This window comes from Alligator mississippiensis, chromosome 3 (assembly GCF_030867095.1).
Source record: "Alligator mississippiensis isolate rAllMis1 chromosome 3, rAllMis1, whole genome shotgun sequence".
NCBI classification, from domain to species: Eukaryota; Metazoa; Chordata; order Crocodylia; family Alligatoridae; genus Alligator; species Alligator mississippiensis.
The window spans coordinates 206,858,680-206,870,236 of NC_081826.1; the positions used below are offsets into that span (position 1 = coordinate 206,858,680).

At 39.8% G+C, this 11,557-nt stretch overlaps 1 protein-coding gene across 3 annotated transcripts; it reads right to left on the reverse strand.

Moving 5' to 3' along the window:
- Positions 1-213: 213 nt before the first annotated feature.
- Positions 214-7,820, reverse strand: LOC102568078 (cryptic protein). Of its 3 annotated transcripts, none has more exons than XM_006263860.4 (6): positions 7,623-7,820; positions 7,271-7,320; positions 6,421-6,564; positions 3,249-3,363; positions 3,042-3,151; positions 214-999 (listed from the first exon to the last, which is right to left on the reverse strand). In XM_006263860.4, the coding sequence occupies exons 1-6, from the start codon at positions 7,634-7,636 to the stop codon at positions 872-874; spliced, it is 561 nt and encodes a 186-aa protein (XP_006263922.1). In that variant the 5' UTR covers positions 7,637-7,820; the 3' UTR covers positions 214-871. The 3 variants fall into 3 exon arrangements, with proteins under 3 accessions (XP_006263922.1, XP_059579477.1, XP_014464143.1); XM_014608657.3 differs by having other exon boundaries at positions 876-999; positions 3,047-3,151; XM_059723494.1 differs by lacking the exons at positions 6,421-6,564; positions 7,271-7,320; positions 7,623-7,820 and having other exon boundaries at positions 219-999; positions 3,249-3,501.
- Positions 7,821-11,557: the final 3,737 nt, after the last annotated feature.

The window sequence follows — 11,557 nt, forward strand, 5'->3', positions numbered from 1 at the left end:
GAAAGGTGTTACAACAGAAAAAAAAGGGGGAGGGTAGATCCTCAAATGACATTTAGATTAATTGACAAGAATTTAATGTGGAGAAGCAGAGAAAAAGCAAAACAAAACAAAAATAGACCCACAGAGCATATAAACATTCATAATCTTGGCTAACTGTTCTTTATTGTGTGCTTAGAGGAAGCTGTTTTGCCCATAATCCACATTTTGGAAACTCATTTTTGTCTAAACTAATTCTGTTAAATCAACAGAGACCCTTTAAAGTATACCCGTGCCCTTTGGCAAATAACATACATTACATTTTTTGATTTTAGTTCTCAAAATAAGTTTATTTCCATGTAGGAACACTGATCGAAAAGTGAAAGTAACAAAGTTCCTTCAACCTTAAAGACACTGTATAGAAAGTCTTACTTTCTTTATTTTGCACTCAGTTATTCAGATTCTGTCTTTTCAGCAATCAACATAGCCAAACACTTTAAAACAATAAATTAGACATTAACATTACTATAAAGCTGAATCATATTTACAAATACAATTATGGCTTTTTAGCCAAAGTAGATTAAAAAAATATACCTTTCTTCCACTAGAAGAATTGCTCTTTCAATATTAATCATCATAGATGCCAGTATTTGAATTAATAGGGCTATTTCAGTAGGGTGATGAGGAGACACTCATTTAGCCACTTGCTAACGCATAGTGGTATAGAATGACATTTCTCTCCCTGCCAGCCATACACCTAATGATTAAGTGATTAGGCCTAGTATTCCATAGAGATAATCAAATCGCTTCTGGCCCATACAGTTAAAGGTAAAAATCATAGAAACTTTGTGTTACTTTAACAATAAGGAGGTAACTTTTCTTATCTTTGTTATACTTAGAGGAGCTGACAAAGCAGTGAGAATAGTAATGAAGCTGTAAGGATGTACTTTGTCATTTGAAGCTTTAGTCCTTCAGAACTGATTCCAGGTTGAATCCAATCAGGCAGCTTTTTCTTTGTAGGACCTGAATATACAAAAAACCCCCTCAATTTAAATGGCTTTAAATTAAACAGACACAGGTATGATTTGCATGGGTTGTTTCAAGTCCTTCATTGCTCTAAAATACTTCCTTTCAGGCTTCCAAGAAGCTACTTCAGCTGAACAACCAGCTATGGAAACACTTTAAAGGCAGTGTTCACAGTTCTGAAAGAGCTGCAAACAGCAGCACTCCAAGAACATTTAAGAAATGACTGATGAGATTTTATGGTGCTCAGGAGAGAGAAATCTCTGAGTATTCATATGTAAATCCCAGATATTTGCCAGAATGTTGCTTTTAAGTACTGCCATATTTTCTTTGCAAGTGCATATGGAGTAAGTAGCTGGAGGTAATGTTCCCCATAGAGACTCAGAAATTTGTTTTAATGTGAAACAAAAATGTCAGAGCACTAAAAGCTTTCAGTTTTTTTTCCTTTGCAAATAAAGTCCTCCAGGGAACTAGAAAGGGGGGAAAAAAACCTATTCTAAAGAGAGAACCAAATTTCTTAATTTACTTAATGGTCTTTCCAGGTTAATTGGATTTTGTTAATCAGAATGTTGTCCCCTTGTATTTACCTTTATTTCAACATTAAGGGCTTCACTTGGTAAACATTTAATGAAGAGAAGCCTTTTTCCTTTTTGTCACACACAACATAGATAAATTCTAATTTAGCAACCTTCTGCTTAAATTGCGGAGAATCTGAAGGGAATGGTTCCCCCCGTGTTTGCATGCTACATATATAAATAGAGTCCAAATGGCTCAGTGTGCGTGCATAGCTATGTCACACTATGTAAACAGTTGCAATATACAATGCAGTGTAATATATATTATTTAACAGTTGTATATATTACACACACATTGGGGAGGGAAAATCTCCTCTCCCTAAATTCTAGTAGACCTGCTAAATTAAATTTATCTATTGCTAAATATAGGTGGATTGAAAACTTCTTAGACATAACCTCATTCTATTTACCCTCCCCGAGGATTTAGAGTCCCACTAGGGAAAGTCCCTCAACTCCAACATTTATCTACATCTCTGAAGAAAGTATTAATGTGAACTTAATGCTAACAAAAGGATATTAACATCCAGAAATCTTTTATGGGCCTAATAATATAAGTTTACTTATAGTGTCCTCAACTATAATCTTGAGGAGTCGCCTAGAGTATTAATAGGGGGTCCTCCACATATTTTGCTAAAAACTTCCAATCACTGATAACATGGATAGGATTCCACTGATGATAGCAAAGCTGAGAGCTCTAATGTAAGCCAGGTTCCAGCTGTTAATGTCTTAACTGTAGAATCAAAAGGATCTGCTTTAAGCAGGGCTAAATGACTCAATTGCTAAGATGCCAGCGGGCAGTGTACACTAGAAATCCCATGACTGCTGGAGCTTCAATGGTGCTGAACTGGTAGAAACATTGTGTCAAAAAGGTTAGATTAGAGACAGCACAGTCTGTCTAATGCTCACCTCTGAATTGTCAGTGGCCCCAAGTAGGCCACTGACAATTCATTACTTATCTGGCTTGGGATTGAAGTCGGACTAGAGGTAAGAAACTAACGCCACGTACATATGAACAGGGTAATTCTTGGCAAGTAAAGCTGTTGATTTAAAAAAAAAATAAAATTTTAAACACTGCTTGTTTGTACTCGGCTGCCATGATGCAACTTGCTTCATGTTTACGCCTTGATCTTTGCTTCTCTGCTCACATGTCTATAAGCAGTTCCCTGGTCAATTCATTTCTCCCGATTCCTGACATGTCAAGGTTTGACTGCCTCACTTCATTAAAGTGGTTATACGGAGTGTATGGTTTTCCCTTACACTGGATATCTGGATTCCTCATTTATTTCATTAATCTTTGTAAAAAATAAGTAGATTCTTTTTTCATGCAAAGTATGCACCCACTTGAAACCAACTTACTGATCTATGAAATATTTCTGAAATGCAGACAGTAAGAACCAGCAAAAAGTATGCTACTAAAGATGCATATTATCTGTTACAAAGTACATAGAGTTTGATAACTTTTCTTACCACACCTCTCTTCTACACTTTGAGGGAAACAGTTCAGAATCCCATAGAGACACTGGCATAAAAAACACCCTTCCTGAGTCCACTCTCCATGGCCAATGGCATCACAACTCCTGCATAATGTGAGGAAAAAACAATTCCATAAACGCAGTTCCCCAAGATTGAAAATTAAGCTTCCTCTTAGGAGGGAGTCAGTCCACTGTTGCTTACCTGATCCGTTTATCATGTTCACAATATCTGCCAGCAAAGTATTTGGGGCATATGCAGAAACTTCCCAAAAAACAGGTCCCACCATTCTGACAGCAGTTTTTGTTCAATTTGCTGGCTGAAATCAGAAGTAGAGAAAGTAGAAAGGAAGGAATAAAAATCAGGCAAGAAACAGGAGTGCTGAAGAGACAGACAGCCCATCTTATTGCCATACACAGCTAGGTCACTAGTGCAAGCTTGGCTGATAATTAGCCAGCATCTGAGGGCTTCAGGTTTTAGTTCTTGTTGTGGAGACCTGCTTACTAGGTATCCATTAGTAATGGAAAGAATCCATTATAGTTACCCTCAATTGCTAGCAGTTTCAAAGAGGGCCAGGACTTAATTAAGTTAAATTCTTCTTCAATTAAGGTTTAATTACCTTCTGTCTACAGATTTGGTTCCTTCAGGCTTCATTATTAGTCTGTGGCTAAATACAGGATTTCAGTCTCCAAGAATGTTTAATCCAGTGCCTTTTACCAATACTAAATTCACTTTAAAATAAATGAAGTGTTTCAAGGCATTTCCTTGATCAGATTTGTTGGTGTGACGTTACTTATTAACAATCAAAAACTAAAAGAGACTGCCTTCTTGACAGAGCATACCCAGTGCCAAATTACAGCAGGATGCCAGAGATTTGTCACTAGAATTTGTGCAGAATAATAGAGCAGATAACGCTACCTGGAATGGATTTCAAAGTGAAACAGTAGCAGGTAACATTCTCTTACAGATGTTACCTCTTTCTACTAATGCATAAACCAATGGAGAATAAAGTCTCACTTATCTCCAGAGCAAGAACTATGCAGGCAACAGCATCTTTAGGTACTCTATCTATTAATACACATGCACCTGATCTCTAAATTTGAGGTCTTTGTAGTTTATATTTAATTAGTATAGGGGAAAATTGGAAACAAAAGAACATGCTCTGCCTGCTTTCAGCATAATCCCCTTAATATTCTAATGGTGAAGGGAATTCTTACATTTGGGTGATCGTACTACTTAGAGAGGTATTGCTATTGGTATATCATTTAAAAATCCAAAGAAAGTAAAAATTTCTGGGGGGAACTAAATTCATAACGAAGTTCAGTGATAGTAGCAATGGTTCCCAAACTAATGAGAAGCATTTATTGTCAGACTTTTGTGACAGAAGTGGTATACAGTACTGTGAGGCCTATGTTAATAGGCATATCTAGTTTCATGCTGGTGTTCTATTTACAGTATTAAGTGATTTTAATAACTGATTGCTATGCCTGTAATGTAAGTTGTTTCTGATAATGAGCTGTAGGGGACAGAGCATTTCCCCCCCCCTTTTTTTTTTTTTATTAGTATACTTTTGTAGCTGTCAGGAGCTGTAGTCATGGACTAGGACTTCATTGTGCTAGGCTCTGTACAAACAAAGAAAAAATGAACCAAGAGTAACCATCTTTCAGTGCACTGATCTAGAAATGAGGTTTTTTCTTGCCATGTCAGGCTACTGTGGCATTCACTAGCTAATAATAATAGAGCTAAGACTTCTGGAAAGATGGTTTCCTTTTTCATAATATACCCTGCCCATCTAGCAATGCTGTTTTCAGGAAAGAATCTCTCAAATTGTGCCCAGAAGCACAAAAATTGATTATCCTTACTTTTAGCATGTCTGATTATAAGTTCTGAGTCATCCTGTTATTCTGTAACTTAAAAAAAATTAACTACCATGCCTGACTTCTTATACACTGTGTGACTAAGTAATGCAAATGGAGAACAAATATAAATATTACTTAAGAATACAGTTTGTTAATTAAGGCTACTTTTGCTATTGTGAACAAATAACTAGCTGAACCTGAATCTTGTATAAAGTGAACACTGACTCTTCCCCCTTTCTTTCATTCCAGGATGTAAATATAGAAATTGTAAACATGAGAAAAATATTTTTGATCAGACATCATGTAGTGTTCAAACAGCAATAAAATCCTGATTGTGTATTTCTACCTCAGTGAGTCAGGTAGAACCAACAGTCAACCCTATTTCAATCAGCAACAATGGGAAGGTGTAGGTTAACCACTTTTGACTCATTTCCCCATTTAAAACATTGCCACTGGAATGAAACAGTAGCGTTTCTGACTTTCTGTAGGGCCTGCATTTTTCAAGTACTCCATAGGCTATTTTGATGGCATTCTGTATGACTAAATGCCATGTCATATTTTGACAAATCACAAACGGATGACCAATTCATACTTTACTGGAAACTCCAAGCACTTAAAAACTGATTCTTAACAGTAAGACGTGATGGTTCTTTTAATTTGCCATCTGGTTTTTGAGCTTGGAAACTGCATTTCAGTTCTGTTTTAAGGCTTTTCTTTACAGCCATCACAGTTGCACCTTTTATTTATTGAATTCTCACCCACTCATAATTCTTTATGAGCTGGATCTTTTAAAACATACCAAATATTGTAAAAGTAGCACTACAATCATAAGATTTGGCAACTCTGTTTATATTTACTTTCACTTGGGGTTAACTAGAAAGTTGATCTAGGCTAACCAATTTTCTCATTCCAAACACAAACTAAAAACCAGATCATAACACACTATTTGGAGACAATATCTAGAAAGCGTGTATTTTTATTAGCAAGATTAGGCTGCTCTCTTGTTATCTCATTGCTTCAGATTTATGGTGTGATTTTTTTTTTTTTTTTTTTTTTAATTCAATAGTGCCTGTGCAGGAAGGATTACAGGCAAGACATGGACACATATTCCTTCTGTGTGTTTAAAAAAATGTACTTGCACACACTAAGGAATATTACCAAGTGCACATTGGATGACTTCACACATAATCAGAGCTCTGTGAATACTGTATAATCATTCCACGGGATGTATTGAAGAAACCCCACATTGCTGCAAAATTTAGACCCAATTTCAAATGGCTAAATAGGTTTTGGCTTGTAAACAATCAATGTGCCGGTACAATCATGAAGGTTTTTCATAAAACACAACTGTGAATGTAAATGCAATGTTTTATGCATGCAGCAGATAGACACAAAAAGGTAGGCCTTGATCCTTTGCCATAAGGAAGTCAAGTCATGTAATACTAGATGTCTGGAAGGGTTTCTTTTTTGGTTTGAACATGAAAATCAGTTTACTCATAATATAATGAATAACTTACAGCGTGTGAGCCCAGTAAAAGGTAAAATCTCAGATGGGTTTCTCCTCCTCCTCTCAGAATTGAGATTATTTATAGCAGTAAAGGTGTTTAAGGAAGTGCTTTGATTTTTCTGATCTGGGTTGTTATTACAGTTCTCCTTGCACCCTATAAAAATGATAATAAGAGTTAAACTTTCAATGATGGCTAACTGAAGATTCAGCACCAATAACTAGCAGGAAGTAAAAATGTCCAAATCAAGTACTAAGTGTCAAAGATTATTTTTGTGTAGTATTATGGAAGTATTAATGTACTAGTCAGTATTTTAAATTAATTTCTTTAGCTTTTTGTTTAATTACTTGAGGGCTCAATTTAAATCCTACTGTCTGGGTTCAGTAGGAGATGGAACAGGAAAAAATCGGCTTCCAAGAACTTTTTGAAATGTCTTGCTGAAATCCAAGTTATATCATAATGTAAATGACATTAACAGGAGACCAAATCAGGGATTAGATCCCTCTTGACTAGGTACTGTATATACAAACCAAAAATGCCCCCCATAGAAATGATATAAAGATACCTTGATATATCAACCCTGGGCCCTGTCTGTCCTCAAGTGTGCTTTACAGTTCAAATGACAACAGAATTCAGTGTGCAAAGTTACAGAAGACCTGAACATCTGGTCACAAAGATAAGTATCCCTATTTAGGGATACATATATAAGGGTTTGCAGGGTGGGGGAACAAAAGGGTATGATTTTTGTGCCCACTTTCTGGAATAAAATATTTAAAAATTCATAGAAAACTACTACATAACTTCATTAAAAAAACCCAACAAACAACATAAGCCAAATAGAGAGAGAGAATTTTTTCCTTACCATTTCCAAAGTGTATTACTTGTAATGATAGTGCTATACTTAAGAAAAGCCTATAACAGAAGAAAAATACAAATGAGAACATTGATCTCATTAAAGTAAATGAAAAGCATGAAAAAAGCACTAAACCTCTGAAGTTATAATTATAAGTTGTCACAGAAGAAAAGCAGATTTGAGGGAGGAAAGTTAGTATCCTGATACTATACTGATGAGTGTTACAGAAATACTCTTAGTTATAGAGATGTATAAAAGGAAACTGTCTGAATTAAAAGATGTCAGCATACTATAATGCAGGAGCACTGAAATTTTCAAGACTCTGTGCCTGCTCTGTGTATACAAAGTAGCATTTGCTTACCTTACAAACTTCATCTTTCTTTAGATCAGGTTATATTTCACTCCTTTCCTTGCACTTAAAATCACTCTGCAGTAGCTGTCACACTACAGTCAACACAACGAAGAGTTCTTCTGTCCAGGGTGCCTTGGTGAAACACTGAAAGGAAATTGAAATCAGCCCCTTGCTCTTCAACCAAAGAAAAAGTACTATGTATGTCCCCCTGAGCTTTAACACTACTCCCTGCAGCATTTTGCTTACTGACAATTATCACCTTCCTATTCTCTCCTCCCATCTCCTCACTTAACCTCTCCTCATTAACTTAGCAATTTGCATTGGGGCTGAAGAGATGATTTAACTAGTGGGTTATGTGACTGACCATGGGACAGCCTCTGGGGTTCCTCAGGTAAAGATGAAAGGAGATTTCTGTAGGAGTTAATTTTTTAAAAGCACACTAAAATCCATGTGCATACTTATAATATCTTGGAAATGAGTGGGCATCATCAGGACCAAAGGTAATTCTTGCCATACTAGTGCGTGGTACCAATGTAGGGACGCTTGATCAAGAGGACTGCAAAAAACAGTGTCTAGAATAAATCAGAAACCCTGCAAAGGGGTCATATATTAAATTGGCTTAATTGTAATTAGGTCTTTTTATATATGCCACTTTTCTAAGGCTGTCTTAAAATGTTAATTGCAATAATTGGTTCATATTGAACTGTGTAGTGCCTTGAGCACCTGACAGGTGAGGGAGGGACTTTAGCCATACATGTTAGTTGTTATTACATTACAGGGTTCATCCAGCCTTAGATAAGGGTTTATCGCTATGCAGAATTACATGGATTTACTTAAGACATGCTCTCTTTTTCTAAACCAAATTAATTAAACTTTTTCCGAAAGACTTTGAAACAATTATTTCAATTAAATGGTGTTTATTTTGTTATAGCTTATGTCAATCAGAATAATATATAAACTAAACTGAAATAAGACACACCACAAAAGAGCTTGTGCTACTTTAAACTAACTAATTTAATTAAACTGGTATGCGTTCATTTGGGGACAAAATCAAAGGATATAGGCATACTGATTGTAGTATTACAAAGCCCCATCAGAAATCAGGGTAGAATGCATGAGCTTTTATGAGCAAGAGCTCACTTTACCAGCTGCTATGTCTTAAACATCTGAGTCTGTAAGGTGCATCTCCACCTTGTCTTCTGCCTAACTTCAAACTAACACAGCTAGCTAACTACTTCTCTAAGCCCAATTGTTCATAATTTCATGAATTTGATCTAAGAATGATAAGAAGGATAGAATATGTGGTGTACAATGAAATCTTGAACACACCATGTTTGTTTAACCTAGAAATTAAAAGATTGAAGGGGGTACATAATAGCAACCTTCTAATGTGTTAAACAGTGATACTCTGGTCTCTCTCTGCCCTTCAAATCTATGAAGACTGTACATTTGAGGCCTTAGTGTCTCCTCTCTCCTTCTATCCCTTGGATTGCCCTTCTCTGTACTTTGTGTAGCTCTTCCATCATCTTCTTACATGCTGGGGACTAGAACTACTCTTCCTCTCCTCTTACATGCTGGGGACAGTTTATCCCTGGTGTCCGTTTTGAGGTGCGTGTGCAGTCGTTGCCAGCATGGAGCTGAAGCTGGGGCTGTGGAGCCTGGTGCAGCTGTTTGCAGCCTGCCCGCTGCTTGCTGCAGCTGCCCAGAGCCTGGGCTGGCTACAAACAGGTGCGCCAGGCTCCGGAACCCAGTCACCAGCTCTGTGCCAGCAGTGGGGGAGAAGCTGGGGTAGCGCTGCCTCAGGCCACTCCCCCACCATCTGCTCTGAGGTGCATGTGCACCCGCTGGGATGGAGCTGATGCTGGAGCAACTGTTTGCAGCCTCCTGGCTGCGGCCAGCCCCGGCTCTGGAGAGCAGCTGCCAACCACAGAGCCTGGCCTGCTTTCAGCACAACTTGTAGCTAAGCCTGCCTGACTCCCACATGCTCCGAGCCCAGCCCTAGCCCAGCCCCCTCACCAGGATGAGGCTGGTACTGCTCCTTGCCAGGAGCGCTGCACCTTTGTGGTCTTAACTGTGCGGGGTGGGTGGGTGGTTGAGCTGATGGGCAGTCTTGGGGCCAGGGCCTTGGCCGGCTGCACTGCAGCCTGGTGGCTGGCTCCCCAGGGAAGCACAGGGGCTCTAATGGGCCCAGGGCATTGTTGGGTCGGACTTTGTCCAGTGGCCCAGCAGCCCGGCTCCATGCACCTGTGCATTTGGTTCTGTGTGTCTGTCTGCCACTGTGTCTGTGTGTGCACACGTGTCTGTTTTGGTCATGTTCTGGTTCTCTGTTTCTACACATGTGGTTCTGTGTGTGTGTGTGTGTGTATCTGGTTCTCTCTCTGCTCTCCTTTCTCTTTCTCATTGTAACATGCTTAACAAAAAAGGAATACCCAACAACAAAGGCAACATTTATGATTATTAAATATACTAATATGCAGCGCGTCCTGCCATATACCCCCCTCCCCTGCCCTCATTTTGTTTTTATGGCATGCTGGCACTCCAGCACCTTCCAAGGTAGATATTGTGTTTTTTTTTTTTGGCACTCCAGCCGAAAAACATTGCCTACCCCTGTGCTAGACTATACAGTGAAGGGACTGATATGGGTAGGGGATGAGCCTGGCTGGGTGGGGCAGTGAGCTCATAGAGATGCATCAATAGGCTATCAGGCATTGGGCCAGAGAGATGGTGACCTCATAGAGGGCTGACATCAGCCTGGCAGGCAAATTCCAGAACCCCAGGCCAGGGACTCAGACCTGAACAGACCTTCATGGTGGCAGGCCTCTCTGGCTGAAGCTGATACAGGTGAGGGAGAATCTGATTCCTATTTCTGGTCCCAGGGCTACATCTCATCTGTCCATCCCTTCTGCCCCACAGGTGCCACCACCAGAAACTCTCGGGTTTGGGCCAAGTGGTGCAGCTGGGCCCCTCTCTCTGCCTGATCCCCAACCCTTCCTTGTGGTTAATGAGTCCAGGGTTGTGGCCCTTCTCAGTCACAGTCTGTAATTCATGTGTGGGTCACAGGGCCCTAGCACGCAGCAACATAGTAGTAACTTGGGTGTAAAAGCCATTTGTGAACTCTGCCAAATCTCAACCGGTTCAGGCCCCCGGGAATGTTTGGGCTCAGGACAAAATACCCAGTTGTACCCTTTTGATGGGCGGGAAGCTTTGGTCCCTATATTCCCCTGCAGCCCTGTTCAGCTGTCTGCCACTCTGACTTAGTTGCTGCTGCACTGAAAACAAAGGGGCTGCTCCAAGTCTCAGCCACGGGGGATCAAGCCAGACCCAACAAGAGCTCCCCCCCACCAATCTTTTGACTTCCACAGGGGCCTTTCCTCCCTCCTCTAGTTCTTCTTTCCCTTCTCCTCCTGCCACTTCTCTATTCCTACACCTGTTTCTCCAGAGCAGCTCAGCTGTGCCTGAAGGTGATCTGGGGGGAGGCAGCAAAGGACTGGGATTTTCCTTAGGTTCCTTCTAGGGAGGGCTCAGGTGGGTGGCAGAGGCTCAGGGTCAAGAAGGAGAAGGGTGGGACAGGAGGAAGGAGGTGTTTGAGGAAGTTGAGCATGGGGCTAGGGACTCTGTGTCTCTGTGTCTGACAAAGGCAGTGTAAGTGAGAAGCAAGGGGAGGACTTTTGGAGGTGTCTTTTATTGGACTATGTGTAAAATTTGGGAGCAATGTTAGATAAGTGCACAGAAGAAGGGCCCCTGGTGCCCAGAAACTTCTCTAACTAAGCAAAAAGACTGTCTGGGAGAAAAATGTGACAGAAAAAGTAGAAATTGAAATAGGGAATTCTTTCCTACCTATATGATTGGTCCAAGAAAAGATGTCCCTAAAATCACCTTGATCCTAGGGATCAACCATCATGGCTACAACAATACTCCATCCCTACTGGGAGGAAGGATATGGC

Coding starts and splice junctions, on each gene's coding strand:
- LOC102568078 (XM_006263860.4), bottom strand. Junction 3,152..3,248: donor GAACATGATAAACGGATCAG/GTAAGCAACAGT, acceptor CACATTATGCAG/GAGTTGTGATGCCATTGGCC. Junction 1,000..3,041: donor AAGTGTAGAAGAGAGGTGTG/GTAAGAAAAGTT, acceptor TTGTATATTCAG/GTCCTACAAAGAAAAAGCTG.